This window comes from Hipposideros armiger, unplaced genomic scaffold (genome assembly GCF_001890085.2).
Source record: "Hipposideros armiger isolate ML-2016 unplaced genomic scaffold, ASM189008v1 scaffold_16, whole genome shotgun sequence".
In the NCBI taxonomy this organism is placed as follows: Eukaryota; Metazoa; Chordata; class Mammalia; order Chiroptera; family Hipposideridae; genus Hipposideros; species Hipposideros armiger.
In genome coordinates this window covers 6,346,452-6,362,662 of record NW_017731366.1, presented here as the reverse complement: position 1 = coordinate 6,362,662, position 16,211 = coordinate 6,346,452, and the positions used below count along the sequence as shown (strand labels likewise).

At 41.8% G+C, this 16,211-nt stretch overlaps 1 protein-coding gene across 2 annotated transcripts in view; it reads left to right on the top strand.

The window, feature by feature from the left end:
* ARHGEF26 (Rho guanine nucleotide exchange factor 26) overlaps window positions 1–16,211 on the top strand; it is a 122,543-nt gene that overhangs the window by 3,231 nt on the left and 103,101 nt on the right. For both annotated transcript variants that reach the window (XM_019627378.1, XM_019627389.1), the window contains exon 4: window positions 3,554–3,699. In XM_019627378.1, the coding sequence (XP_019482923.1) occupies window positions 3,554–3,699 (146 nt within the window). The remainder of the gene's footprint in view (window positions 1–3,553; window positions 3,700–16,211) is intronic.

Here is a 16,211-nt window from a genome sequence, read left to right as displayed (position 1 = left end):
CTGCACTAAGCTAAATTTTTATCTGGTGATACCAGCAGTGAATAACATTAGTGGCTTTTTTTGTAAGCTGATAACTGTCAGCCAATATCCTGAGATTTTTCATTCTTCTCTGCTCTGGCTCCATCCTTACCTCGCCTCCTTCCCCTCACCCCCCAAATGGAGAAAGAGTAAGAACAAGCACTAGCTCTTTAGTTAAAAATTCTGAGAGTTTGGCATTTAGATCTTATGGCATTTTTCCTTAGATCATCTTTCCCTTGACATAATATTCTTTTCCTCATTTTAGTATCATTTCTGTCTTCCTGTTTCCTCATCAAGTTTCACTTTTGGGGAAATCCAACTCTCCTGGCTGACAGAAACATATTCTTAAGAATTTGTAATCCATATAGTATTTTTGTTAGGGGTCTCAAAAACAAAGGCAACTTCAACCAGGTGTTCAATCCCTAATCAGATTAGTGGGCTTTGTGTAAATAGATGGGTCAAGTGTCAGCCAGCTGGGAGAGTGTGAAGGGAGCAGCCGCCCCAGCTGCAGCCCTTGCAGGGCTGGTGGAGCTTGGTAGAGCTAAGGGTAGTTCCTTTCTGTCATGCTTTGAAATGCTAAGGTTTTCCAACCTTTAAAATATAATGAAGAAGGACTGCCTCTCTATAAGTAAATCCAATGTAAAACCACCCAGGTTTAATAAAATATATAACCTTCATACTTATAAATAATTTCCCTGTGTGATTCTTATAAATGTCATTCCCAGCAGAGCATTTAAACACGATCGGTTTATAAAAATTTATTCATCTTACCAATCTTAGGAAACTATTCTCTATGGAGAAGAAACCCAGATGCACTGCAGTATTATCGTAGCTGGCTTTGGATAAATTCATCTCCCTGATTTTACAGTTGAGGAACTGGAAGCTCTGAGAGGTTTAGTATGTGTCCACTGTCACACAGCCAGTACTGGAACAGAGATCTGGTCCGTAGTCCAGTGTGCTTCCTCTTGTACCACTTTATAACCATGAAGTGATCAAAGCATCAACCTATTATCTAGTTAGAGAGATATTTTGCATCTCCTGGAATTTGACATTGATTCTGGGACCTTTGCCTCAAGGGTTAAAAATGTTGAGCGTTTTTTGAGTTAGAGGACAGATCACCCCCAGACTAAATCACACCCTTCATTATAACTAGTTTTATGTTGTTTTCTTTTATAAGGAGCTGTTTCTGTGCAACCTCTCTTGTCTTTTCAAATATGATGACCTAGGAATTCTTTTTCACATATATGTACATGAGGAATGCAGGATTCTTATCAGTTAATGACTAATAAGAACGTAACTTAGGAAGCCGTGCGGTAGAGTGGTGAGAACCTGTGAAGTGGGAACCAGGGACCTCGGTTCCTAACCTACTGCTCTATTCATCAGCTGAGTGATATTGAGCAAGCATCTTAACCTCACTGCACCTGGATTTCATCATGTGTAAAGGGAGGCTAACAATGTTGCTGCCAGTTGTGTAAAGGGAGGCTAACAATGTTGCTGCCAGTGTTGTGAATGAGAAATCATTTCAACAATATATGCATATATTTTGTGCCAACCACTGAGTACTGTAAAGGACACTAGAGGTGGGGGAAACTAAGTCTTCCCCACTCACAATCTGTTTTCCATATGTAGAACAGAGAACAGTAAACTTTTGCAGAGACTCTAGTATTCCTTGATCACATTGTATGTAGAACATAGAGTAGTTGATAGTAGTTGAGAGACGAGGCAGATGTTTACTTGCTTCAGTAGAGGGGAAAGGTGTTTCAAACTCAGTGTGTCCCCAGCCAAACTGCTAATCTTCCCCACGAAAGCTCAGTCTCTTCAGGTGTTTCCCTCTCCCTACTTTCCAGTTGTGGGATCTGCAGACCTAGGAAGCACCCTTACTACCTCCGTCTCTCTGACTCCTTGTCCAGTCCACTCCCAGTCCTTTCTTAGTCACATAGCCCAAGCTCCATGATCTTTCATTGACCACTCCAATAGCATCTTCATTGGTAGGTGATGTCTCCTAAATAGTCAACGTTTTGCTCCTCCAGTCGAATCAAACCGTTCCTTTCGGTAGATTTCCATTGCAATCAGGACAAAATAGTGTCTTTACAGTGTGAGAGGAACCCATTCCTTTTGTAGTCTGGATAAAATTCAGTCCTTTAACATTATCTGCAAAGCTCTGTTTGATTTGGATTATCTGGCTCATTTCCCTAAACTCCCCTTGACCCATAGTCCTCTATTCACCCATGCTCAGGCACCTTGACCTGCCTTTGTTCTTCTAAGGGTCTATATTTCCACTGGCCTCAGGGCTTTTGCATTTGCTTTCTCCTTTAGCTTTGTACCTTCTAGGCTTTCCTATCTTAGATTTTCATCATCACCACATCTCTGATGCCCAGACTAGATCACACCCTGCTGACAGTCTGTTCTCAGAGCACCTGTATATATAAACCTTTCAGTGTGCAGGTATGTATTTGTGTAAGATCATTGCGTCCTCGACATTACAATGGCTTGCCTTCTTACAAAGTCCTTTCAATGGCATTGAGGCCAGGCCCTAAGTGATCTGCCCTGTATTCATTCCCCAGCCTCCTTCCCCTATACTTTCTCCCCTCCCTCACCCTATTTCAGCCACACAGGCTTCCTTGCTGATCCTTGCATATACAGAGTACAAAGCAGAGTCCTGCCCCAGGGCCTTTGGACTTCCTGTTCCCTTTGATGGAATGTTTTTTTCCCCAGCACAGGTGACTTGCTTCCTTACCTCTTTTAGCTCTTTGCTTAAATGTCACCTCTGTGAGTCCTTCTTAAACTACCTTATTAAAAATCTACATGCCTCCCTTGTAAACATCCCCTTTCTTTACCTGTTGTTGTGTTTTTTTTTCTTCAAGACATTTATCAGCATCTCTTATACTATGTACGTTATTTGTTGTCATTCTCCCCTCATTCAGATGTCAGCTCTAGGAAGGTTCAGATTTTTATCGTTTTTGTTCAGTGTTGTATCCCTAGGGCCTAGCAGTTGTTGGCATCTAGTTGGCATTTTCTAAATATCAGTTGAATGAATAAATGAATGAGTGGCTGACCATTTTTCTCATTAAATTTTTAGCCCATGAGGGCATGAGAAGTCTTTTATTTTCTATTTACTCCCAGCCCTTGGCACACTGTAGATGTACAATAAATGTTTGTTAAACAGATAAATGGGTGGTGATGAATGTTGAAGGCAACGTAGGGTGTGAATTACATTTAACCTAAAAAACAGTGATTTGACAGGTGTGACTGTCCTTGGGGAGTATGGGGGGTGGACAGAAACATAGAAATTTTGCTTCAGTTGTCATCTCATGTATGGGCCCCTCCCCTCCCCCTATGGATGAATTTGGGACAGAGCTGTGTGAGTGAGAAAATTGCTTTTTGGTAATCGGAATACTCTTCAGTGACAAAATGCATTTGTCTCTTTGTTTATGAAACTGGAGACCAAACATTGTATAAACATGGATGTTTGCTTAGAACTGGCAGTATAATGATGGGGGCAATTAGTGACATGTAGGGTTTGTTTTTCTTGCAGAAAGTGCTGTCCTATATCAGAACTACAAAGAAAAGGCCCTTGACATTGACTCTGATGAAGAATCGGAGCCCAAAGAACCAAAGTCAGACGAAAAAATTGTGGTTCACCATAAGCCTCTGAGATGTGCATGGAGCCAGCTCTCTGCAGTGAGTTCACCTTTTTTTCTATCTGCAGGCGTGAAAAAACCAAGTTTTGGAAATTATGCCAGGATGTGGTTTTAATTTTTTTTCTACCAGTGATCCTGTAACCCTAAAGAGTAAGACTCTCCTTCAATTGTGAAATGTTTCTTGAAAATCTGCAGGCACCAATGAGAACATGAACTTTGACACTTCTGTTAAGGAAAATTAGGTTTTGATAACATAAAGGGCCTTGAGACTGATGGATTCTGGAAACTCTTTTTAGTCAGTAGCTTTCCTTATTTGTTTAGGTAGTGTATATGTAATGGCAACTTAATATATCCTGAACTTTATCATAATTGTGGCTGTATATACTCGTATATATTGCGTATGTGCATGTATGTGTCTCTATGCACAGTGGGAAGCTTATTACAGTTCTCCTTTGGAAATTTCATTTGAAGTAGACACATTTATATTTTTTTGAAGTTGATTAATGAATGGCATTCTGTTCCATCTTTCTCTGCGCATCTTTTGTGTGCGAACGTCTCACACTTATTTTGGCGCCGATGAGTAATTTCTTCTCTCTGCTTCAAATATCTTTTGTTTTTAGCCATCATTTCTTTTCTTTCTGGCTTAACAGATGTCACAGTCTGATGCTTCGTTTACTTGCCATGAGTTTGGGCACAGCATTACCAAGTAGATGCATTACCAAGTAGAAAGGAATTCCCACTGCTGGCTTGGGTGGTGGGAGCATTGCATCAAGGAACAAGCCAGTACACCTCAGTGTGTCCTTAGACACGATGGGAAGAGAGGCGATTCCCTTCTAAGCTGAAATGAGCGTTGTTCAGAGCCAGGGATCTCATGTGTGTAGGGAACCCACCAGTATGAAAAAAGGAGTTGTATGTGTTGGAGCTCAGACACAGGACCGTGGAAATGGGTGTATGTTGATGATGGGGATGACTTCCAGTTCAGGCTGTTTTTCCTGTCTTCTACCCCGTATTGGAATTCAGAATTCTAGACACCAGGCGCTTTCTCCCTGCCTCCCTCCCGCCCCCTAATTTTATTCTAAGGAGGATCTATTCAGTCCCAGTGCCGCCAAGGTGTGGCACCCTTAGTATTGTTCAGAGTTGGGCTCCGCAGGTTAAAATACCTACAAGGGCAGGACAAGCAGTGAGAAAAAGTTCTGTTGGTGAGTGTGGGGGACCAGGAGGGGGGCTGGTGAGGACGGTGATGAACAGGCCTTATACAAATTGAGCAGCTGCCACTCATTTCAAAACAGCCCGGGCTGCCAGACCTTCTGATATTTAGAAAAGGGAATACAGAAATCCAGGCTTTTACGAGGATTAGCCTAACTCAACTTTTTAAAAACATTTAGAGTCCAACAAAATATCCATGGGCCAGACTTGGCCCCTGTACTGACTGTTTTCCAATGTCTGTGGTATTTCTCTGTGAGTTTTGCATGGGGTGAGGTGATATTACCTCTTCACAGAACTGGCATGTTGGCAGCCATGTCCCCTAGCCTCATGATCTCATGATATGCATCTATCAAAGCGGATACTTGGGGAAACGGGGGACAAGGCCCATAGAGGCAACGCTGGCTCCGAACGGCTGTCAGTCCATCATTGGTATGGAGTATGGACCATCTGGTAGTGAATCCTCGAGAAGAAAGCTATGGATTTTTTAGTTCTCTCTCAGTGGAGCAGCTGCATTTGTTAACACAGGCGAAATCCTGTGGTTTTTCTCTGAACACTAAACAGACGTGTGTCATTTACACTCTGATCCAACTTAGCTTTAGTACGAACAATCAGGCTGCCATATTTACACCTCCCGGATTTGGTTTTCATTGAGATTAACAAGTGCACATTAAAGTAATACTACACTGCCTTCAGAACAACTTTAAACATGGGTATTGGCAAAAGGTAAATGTACCGATGCGCCTTTTGTTAACAGGATTGATATCAAAAGACTGGTGATCAAATATAAAACTATAAAGTGGGTTCTTACTTTAGTGTGTGTTATCTTGGATCCGAGTTGTTCCCAGGAGGCCTGTGTATATTTATCGTGTTGCTTGGCAAGCACATTTAATCACAGCAGTGTGATTGGACTTTGGCACCAGCATGCATTTTCTTTGTGCCTTTTGTGTCTCCTTTTCAAATTCAAAGCATTTTACTTTAATTTTTTTTGTTATAAAGTACTTCAGACATGCAGAAGAATTAAAAAATATGTATGTGTACTTGATTTCCAGTTACGCAGCACCCACATTGTACAGTTATTAACGTTTAAGCATATTTACTTCAGACCTCTATTTTTTAGGTAGATCCAGTTAGCCACCCTCCTCATCTCCAGTCCTTGTCTGCTTTCTGCCTCCCCAGGGGTAATCACTATCCTGAAGCTCTCTTCTGTCCTTCCCACTGGGGTTTTCTATCCACCCAAAAGATGCAAGCAACTCTGGCTTTTAGGATAGTAGATATTTTAACAGTGAAAAGAGGCCATTACTTTTTAGAAGCCTAGCACTTGGTATGTCCAAGTTGCATTCAGGACTCTAACGAGAGGGGGCTTCATGAATTATGAACAATGTCAGGAAGCTTTCCATAAAGGATCTGCACCCCCACTTTTTGGTCTGGCCTCATGCCCTGGTCCTTCCTTATAAAGGGGCTGCAGCGTTTGGGACAGGCCTTGGCAAACTTCTGCTTTTTATGGGTTTTTTTTTTGCAACATCTTTCCATGCTTAACTTTTAATATACCAAATTAGTAGGGTAGTCCCTATTTAATCTTGCATATATCATTTTAACATAGAACTCTTCTTTAAATAAGGCCTTGATCCCAGGAAGAAAGTGGGACAAGGGGTTTTGGGGCCAAGGGTTAGGTCTCAAGCACCTACTTTGGCTTTCTACTTGGGGGGGGGGGTGAATATTAGCTGCCGTTGGTTGTTTTATTTTCTAAAATAATTTTAGTTTGCAAACACCTGCCTGCCTCTTGGGATGACGCAACTTTCTTTATCACTTAACTGTAGAATCCGAATGCAAAAGACTCTTGAGAAGTGCAGCAATTGGCAGTCATTTATGGTTGTTCCATCAGATTTAAACCTTCAGACTGTACTGTCATCTGTCTTAGTGTGTTTGCTGATGGTATGTCTCTTTTGGTGTCATTGGACAAGCACACACGTGACAGGTTGTTCTCCATTTACAGCGTTGGGGACAGATTTAGCTGCAGTGTTGTGGTCATCTAGGAATAGGGGAGAATTAGAACTGTTGAACAGAGGCCTTTAATGGGGCCTCCATAGAATAATGAAAGTTTAGGCTGCCACAGATTTCTCTAGTTGGATTACAGTGAATTAATGGTGAATGTATTTAGCATTTAGCAGGCTCTCCATGTAGAGGTGGGATGTTCTCTTGTAGCAAGGAACATGACCCGGACTCCTAATTTTGTAAGAAGTAGACAGGCTTACTCTTTCTTCATTTGATTCTTGGAGTATATTGATCTATTCTTAGTTGGAAATATAGGATTTCTTCATTCCAGGGAGTATAACTTGGTGCTGTGCTTTAGGCATTGAGAAACACTCATGTATGAGAAATGATTTAAAGGATCATAGTCCCAGTTTTGGGTTGGTCATAGTGGAAAGGATTTGAGGTTTTGAACTTGAAAAGGTTTTTGGTATTTTTTGACCTTTGGAGATCTGTACCCAGAGACAAGCAACCTGACACACACAGGTGAATTGCCCAGCGACTCACCTAAAATAGCAGTGTGAGTATTAAGCCAAGAGTTCTTGGATCTCTGGGTAAAGCTTATGGAGTTGAAGAAAAGTACGGATTGTATTGTTGTCTGGGCTAGAATCCTAAGTACTTGTTACAGTTAGTGCCAAGTGTATAGCAGCTGAGTCCTTGGTGCAAAGTGAGCTTCAGGTTTTCCCTAAGGTTCAGACTTTCATGGGATCTGGGAAGTATTTAACTGTTACAGAAAATAAAAGATAAATCTTGACTGGAGTCTTCTGGCTTTTTATTATAACTCCCACCACCCTCATCGTGAACTGTGCATGTACTAAAAATTGACTGGTGTGAATCAATGTTTGTTTTGCTGAGTTCAGTGACAACACCAAAGCGACACTCAACTGCCATGCCCTGACCCCATTTATTTGCCATGGGGTGTGATTGTGTAATTTCCATCATCTCGACATGCCAGGTGCTTCTGAAAAGAGTGTTCAGGCTCCAGAGGCAAAAACAAGGGCCTAGGCAAACTTTCCACTGAATTCAACACCTAATATAGTCATCTCTACTGTACTCTTCGTTTGTACTTGCTAACATGTGGCTTTATCAGTAACATTAAATCATTTTGAATATTTCCTCACTTTGCTCAACAATTTTAAACTTTTTAGTCAGGAACTGGTTTTTACATTTTCGTAAAAGTATTTCTTCAGCTGCACTTATTGTGGCTAATCGTGTAATAGGAGATCTAGAATTAGGACCTCAGTCTCTTGAGTGCTAGGCTCACCTCTTTTTTTTTTTTTTAGATTTTATTGGGGAATTGTGGGAGGAGAACAGCGCTGGGGAATAAGAGGAAGGGGAACAGACAAGTTGCTGTCCTTTTGTTCTTCAGTCTAGTTGTGGAGGACATTGCTTCACTGGCCCATGTTGGCACCATCATTGTGCTCTTCCCGGATGAGGCAGATCAGTCGCCGGCTTCTGGACGGCCGCTCATGGCGGCTCTTGGCAGCTCACACCGGCTGCTGGCTGCTCACGCTGGCTGCTGGCTACACACGGTAGCCCATGGCAACCCACTGCAGCAGGGGCTGCAGCCTATGCCGTTGCCATCGACTCATGGCAGCCCAGCTCCAGGTTGAGCTGTTGTTCACCATCTTAGCTGTGGAGGGCAGTGTCACTGGCCCTCATGTGGGATCCGAACCGGGGCCCTGCTGCTCAGAGCTGGTGCTCCCATGCCAGCTCTTAACCAACGTGCCACTCGGCTGGCCCGAGGCTCACCTCTTAAGTCACATACAGCTTGCCTCTGGATGACTTTCTGGAATTCCCAACGTGAGAAAGGACAATTTGAAAAATGGCAATTTTACCATAAATATAAATTCATTCAGTTGATAATATAACAGACACTGGAGTCCTAGCAGTTCGACTGATGGTACTTATTCTTTTAGAATTTATACTCTGTTCAAAGTGAAAGACATACTATTTTCTAGTAAAAATCAGAGCTCAACAGATGTAATAAATTTACATATCAGTCTGTTTGCAGAAATGCTTACTGCGTTTAAAGGTCATAGAAAATTTCATTCTTTTCCCTTAACTTTTTTTACTTGCCTGAAATAATTGTCAGTTGTTCAGTGACTTGCTACATAAGATAATCTCTTCAGTCATATAATTTTCCATTTGTTGTTGCACCATAATAGTCATAAAATTATTTTTTACCTTAGATGGCGATGAAGTCCCCATTAAAGGCCCCCCTTCAGCAGTTCTAATTCTCCCTTATTCTCAGATGACCACAACACTGCAGTTAAACCTGTCCCCAATGCTGTAAATATTTATCTTTTGTGTTTAAAAAAAAAATAGAGAAACATTCTCATTTTTCATGCCTGACTTAGTCTTAGTTCTCATAGTGTAAACAGTTAGCTAGCGCTTCAGCCACGTACCCGTCCACCCTTGTAAGTTGAACAGTTGACCTCCTGGAATGTTGGCATCATTATAAGCAGAACCAGAAGTCCATGTGCCTAGACCCGAGAGACCACAGCCAACGATCCTGTTCCAGCTCCACGGGCTGCAGCCGGGGGCCTGCTGAGCCTGGGGCCCGGATGGGGCACTCTATCCTTTTGCCGTGTTAGTACAATTAGATTATAATGTTCTTGTAACATCTTTGAAAACTAATTTTGACTTACATGAGCAGCACATAACACGCTCTCCATGTGAAAAGGAGTGTAAACATTTCAGATAAGACTAAAGTCTTTTTCTTTTTTTCTTTTAGCTGAGCCATCCTGCCACCTGTTGGCAGCTCAGCAGCAGCTCAGCTCGGGCCGGGCATCGAACCACTGTTGCTCAGAGCTGGCACTCTTAAACGAGCTCTTAACCAACTGAGCCACTCGGCCGGCCCAGATTATGATCTTTTTTGATATATGTGCAATCCCAATCTCTTTCCCCAAAATCCATGTGTATACATTTAAGGGAAAAAAATAAAGATTATGTGCGTTTACGTAAATAATACGCTGTACAGATTTTATAACTCACTTTTTTTCTAGACGAAGTGTCTTCCAGATCATTTCGTGTCTATGTATGATGATCTTCAGGGCTCTAACTGCAGCGTTATTCTACAGGATGGATGTGTGTTTCGCCAGCTTTCATTTTGGCAGGGGGCTATACTGCATTTCCCTGAAAATAAAAGACCTAACCAGAAAATAAGCCCGACCACCATTTTTTCCAGGATGCTCTAATATAAGCACTACCCCAAACATAAGCTCCAGTTAAGATCGTCAGTCAGATATGACTGTTTGAATAAATGTAGGTTTTTGTACATGAATAAATGAATAAATGCAGATTGTTGGAGCAAAAATTAATATAAGACCCGGTCTTATTTTCGGGGAAACACGGTACATGCTTTGAGACCCTAATAAAAACTATGAGCCAGGAACTTCTTAGAAAAAAAGCACACACAAGTATACATGTAAATATTTGTTTATAATGTTTGTTTTTTCATTTCAGTTTGAGGGCATTATTTTTTCTATCTCCAAATGACTATCTCCAAATACTGGGGGTGCCTTACTGTAGCGCTCTATGTATGTATTGAGTATAGTTTCCATGTTGTTCATAGCACCTTTAAAATTTTTGCTTTTTCTGAATTAGCAATGTTGGGACTTGGACTATATAACCCTTTCTGAAAACTATGTATACCTGTAGATTGAGAAAAAAAAAAACTCCTCTGGTTGGAACTAAGTAATTAAAGGATAGTCGAGTGGTAGATATACCAATATTTATGTTATTGATCGTCCTGAGAGAACAATGGGATGTGAAAGTGTGGGTGTGTGTGAATGAGGCCCTGAGGGGCTGCAGGGAGGAGAGACAGATGCTCCGAGGACGTGTGGGAGGATGAGCACAGGGATATTTAACTTTGGTTGACATAACTACAAAAGGAGACGTTTCAGTCAGAAGCCTAGACATGGGACCTTGACAAAGAGGGTCTTATTATTTCATTGAGAGAAAATCGATGAGAGACATTCTTTCATTCATCTATTCTTTACGGAGGGCCTGCTCTACACCACACCCTCCCCTGTTCTAGACACTAGAGCTGGAGCAAAAACAGACTCCACCTTGATTTCATGTCCTTACAGACACCCTGAAGGGCAAGACAGACATCAAATAATCCCATAAGTAAGTGCAAGATTACAGCTGTGTTGATGCCGGGAAGGACATGTTTGTGCTGCTCTGAGATCCTATGGGGGAGGACGCCTGTCTGGGCAAGGTGCTGTCAGTCGAGGAAAGGTGGCCACGGAGGTGACAAGAGCTGCCCTCTGAGGTGTGTCCAGATAGGTGTCTGGGCAAAGTTGGGATAGGGGTTGTGGGGCAGGATAGAGTCTGAGGCAGAGAAAATGTCATGTACACATGGACCCTTTGGGATGATGGTGGGTTAAGAGGATTAAAGTTGGTCCAATGGAGCTTCTTGATCTACTTTGTGGGCTCCGCCCCATTGCTCCGATCTCTAAACATTGGAGGGTCCCTGTGCTCCGGCCTTGCACCTCTTACCTGCACTCACTTGGTGATCTCATCCAATCTGATATTTTAATGCCCTGATGACGTCCAAGTGCCTATCCCTAGACGGGCCCCTTTCTTGAATTTCAGACAAGGACATCCGACTCCTCTTCTGATGTCTCACTGGCATCTCAAGGTTAACCTGTATGAAAGGTGACTTCTGATCACTCCTTTCTCTCCCATCCAAACCTGCTTTCCCCATGATATCCTTATTTTATTTTTTTCCCAGCAGATAAGAACTCCATTTTTCCAGTTGCAGAAGTCAAAACTTGGGAACTGTTCCTCACGCTTCTCTTTCTCCTATAACCTACTTCCAATTTGGTGCAAAGCTTGTCACCTTTACCTTTGGAACAGAGCCACTGGGCTGTAACGTGGGTTACCCCCATGGCTTCCCAGCTCACCTGCCCACATCTACCTGTATCTGTTTTAGTCACTTCTCCATTTAGCAGCTATATAATCATGTTGTTGATTTGTGAGCCCATTAGAATATACAGAGGTACCGTTTGTTTTTTCTGGACCCTCAAGTGATTTCTCCACCACTCAGAGTAAAGGCCAGGACTTCAGTGGGCAGTGAGGCTCTGTGATCTGGCGCTTGGTTATCTCTCTGGACACGTCTCCTGCTTCTCCATCTTCCTCCTTGCTCAGTCACACTGATGACCCTCAAATACTAGATATACTCTGCCTCAGGGCCTTTGCATTCCCTCTCTCCTAGCTTACAATAGCTCTTCTTCCAGAGAGCCACATGGCTTGCTCCCTAACACCCCCTTAATGTGTCCTATCCTCTCCGTGATACTTACCCCTCTAACGTGCCATGTGACTGACTTCTTTGGTTAATTGACTGTCTATCCCACTGGAAAAAAGCTGCATGAAGGCAGAGATTTTTGTCCGTTTTGTTTCCTGCTATATTCTTAACATGAAATAGGGCCTGACTTATAGTAGACGTGCAGTAAATAATTTGATGAATTTATGAATGAAGTTATGACTGAATGAATAAATGCAGAAACCTAATCCCATAAGTGAAAATAACAAAGTTACTCAGCAGTGAACACAGCCAGGAAATTTCTGATTTAGGGGCCATTTGGAGGCGGTTTTTTTAATTTTTATTTTACAAGAAAAATTCTTGATGGTTGTGTGGCTATACCCTGGATTTAATAAATGTCTTTGAAACACTGGGGAACTTGTCATCTTTGTCGTTTAGAGCTACGTTAGTCCGTGGTAGGTATTTGCATACTATGGAATCAAATTAAAGCCCCATTCCTCACTTGGAGTTTCTTTTGGGGACATGGGTGGGTGCCTTTGAGACTAGCACCCTGTAGAAATACAGTGTAATTAAGTAAAAAGAGAGAAGGCTCAGCTACTCTGAGGAGTTCTCAATAACTGGGGCAAGGGTCTATACCACTGAGCTTTGGATTGTGCAAATCATCTATCAGATTCCTATGCTTGCCCTCTTGACCATCAGGTGGCCCCTGTGGTGTCCCGTCCCTGAGTCTAGTGACGGGACTTTCTCAGGGCCACATCCACACAGTGACTTCTCTCCAGATGATTGGAGACGTCGTCACCATCAAAATTCCTATTGGCTCTTTAAAGATGGAAGTAGTGCTTAAAAATTTGTTTCTTAAATTATGTTGATGTATCCAGAGTACTTGATTTTCTGCATGACGAGTCTATTCTAATGTCGTAAGATTATTATGGTGTCTATTATCTGTATATCTGTTGAGGAGATAAGGACTGTAGAGCCAATGGACGGCTTCTGCAGAAGGAAGTGTTGTTGACCGTGAAAGGAAATTGCAGATTATTCTCCCCTTTGGTGTAGGAGATAAACTCTGCCACTCCTCCAACTGCAACAACACAAAAATGGAGCAGTTCCCATTTTGGGTGGCAGGAAACCCTGCCTCTGGTAGTGATGCACAAAGGAATATGGTTGTTGTCTACTCAGCTGAGCAATGGGGAGCCCTTATATCCACCTGGGTTCAAGGTCTCAGTGTGAGTAGGCAGTGAAGTGGCTGAGTTGAAGGATAGCTGTAGCTTTGGGACCTGACATTGGGTCATTAAGATATGAATTTGTTTACATGCAGTTAAATTATAGACCAAATATTTGCAGTGACCTTACTGTGCACCAAGTACTGTACTCGGTCCTTTCCCTACAGTTTATGTAGTCTGTGACAATACCATGAGGGCAAGTGCTATTTGTGTCCATACTTTATATCGAGGCAACTGAGACTCTGAGATGTTAAATATAGTTACTCACCTACTGTTTCCATAGGGGTCCTGAGATTACCTGAAACAGAACCTCTCAAGTTTCCCCAAATAATGGCTACATGTGCCCTGGACTCGGGAAGAGCAAAGAGCCATATTTCCCTCTGATACTTGGTCAATATCAGGACTCAGTACTGTCTTTCTGTTGGCTCTTTTCTTGTCACGGGTTAGCTTATTTTTCCTCTTTACTATGCCTGTCTTTTCTCCTGAGAGCTCCTGCGTATTCCTGAGTTCTCATAACTTAGACTTGAGGTTACCTACATAGTCCTACCCCACCTCATGTTATCCTTTCAGCATCTATAAATAACTACCCACTTCAATTTCTTGAGAGAGAATCGTATGGGATCATATTGGCTCAGCCCCATTCCCCACTTAAGAGGTCACTTTATTGTCATTTGGCCAGGTGCCTAACTAGCTCTGTTCCAATCAGCTTTGGCCTCCGTAATGCACTATGGTACAAAATGTGATGACTTTGGGCTACTTCTTTCTTGAAAACTTTGACTAGAACAGCTTTTCTTGCAGGGGTCTATGGGAGCGTTAAGCGACATGGCTGATATATCTGGTGTAAGTTTACACTTGGTGGAGTTGACATTGCAGCCATGGTCTATATCAGTGGCCTAATGTAATGAGAAATACATTTTAGTTTGTGACCCAGGATGTGTGTTTGTGTGTGTGCATGTGTGCAATTGTGTGTGTGTGTGTGTGTGTGTGTGTGTGTGTGTGTGTATCTGACCTCAAAATTCATTTGTATTTCAGTGCATTGTAGTAGATGGGGCAAACAAAACCAACCTAAAACCGAGTATCTGTACTTCAGGAACTTAGAAGCTGGTTAAAACCCAATAGCAAGGAAAATGTCTAAATTATGTTTTTGAAAGAATGTAGGACAAAATGTCAAAATAAATGACACAGAAATCATAGAGACTAGAAAAGGTCAGAAAAGTTCTCTCTAAAAAGAATGATCAAAACTATTGGGTTTTCGGAAAAGTCATGACATATTTTTTTTATGTTTTTTGTTGCAAAAATGCGTCATAACTTTTCCGACAACCCAATAGATGGGCTACCTGGGCAGAAGAGTTGGACACAAAAACCATAGAAGTGTAAAATATGGCTTGACTGAAGTTTGATGTGTAAATAAATGGAGGAGCAATGCTGATTCTGTGTCTGCTTCTCAGATCTCTTCTACACGATAAGGTAATAGCTGTGTGCTTTGTAAATCCCACGTAAAACATCAGTTCGCTTTATTACTTGGTTTCCTGGAACAGGTTTTGCTCAGGTTACATTTTCATTGCAACTGTAAGAAACTTAACTTCAGTATCAGTGTAGCTTACTGTTTTGGAGTCGATCATTCCTGTTTATCTACCACTTTGCAAAACTAACAATAAAATAGCAACGGAGGTGTTGGCACCACCTTTACAAACAGGTGTTCTCTTCTGCCCGAGGAGCCCCTCAGACCTGCTCTGCCCTTGTCAACCCCTGCTTGACTCATGGCTTCATCATGTGTCTGTGGTGTCATTCTCAGTCATGCCTCCTCCTCCCTCTCACACGTGCACACCTGCCTGTCATCACTCATTTTCAACACTGCTTCGTAAGCCACTGCTTGGTTTGGGCTTGACTGAACTCTGCCTTTCTTTCTCATGGCCTCCCTGTACCTTAGCTGCTTTATTTATTTGATCCGCTAATGGTCACCTCTCACTTCTATAGCTTTCCTTGTGGGCAACAACAAAGGGCAGCAGGGATTGTTGGCATCCTTGAACGATGTCCTTTGTCTGCCCTACATTTTTATTTACTTTTTTGAGAGTGGGACTTTGAAACATATTTTAGCTTTAATTAAAAATGATGTTTTAATTACAAAGCCAAGGCATGTTTAGCATAGAAAAATCAAAAAGTACCAATAGAAAAAGAGAAGAAAATGAAAAGTAGCTAAAATCCCCTCTCCCCGCTATTGACATTTCGATGTGCAACGTTTCAGACTAGTTTTCAAATGTGTACACAGAATTTTTCTTTTCTGTTCAGCAAAAATGAAACAAAACAAAACAAAATCGATAATAAAATAATACCGTCTTGTTACCCATATTTTCCCCTTAACAACATTCAAAATATCTTTTCATGTTGTTAAACCTGCTGTTTTGGCACACATTGGTTTACCTCTTAACATCGTTGTGAGTGACTTTCCACATCATTAAACTATCTTCCACAGCAGCCTTTTGAAAGCCTGTACATATTTCATTACACTGGTGGGTATTTGGTTCTTTTAACCAATTCCCCATTGTTAGGCATTGGTTTGTTCCTAATTTTTTAATTTAAAGATTCAAAATGTAAAGCTGATTAACTTCCTTAAAACAGCTATATTTGAATTCTCCTTAAGAGAATTAAACAATGGTTCAGACTGAAATCTCTTGATTTTACCTCCGTTCCCAAAGCTGTTAACCACCGATACTCTGGTCTGCTCCTCGGCGTTTTGTTAAACATCCCACTTCGTCAAACTGCTCACCTTTGATTAAACGGTTTTGTGAAGTTGCCCTTTTCTACTAAAATCAAGTTCCCTTTCAT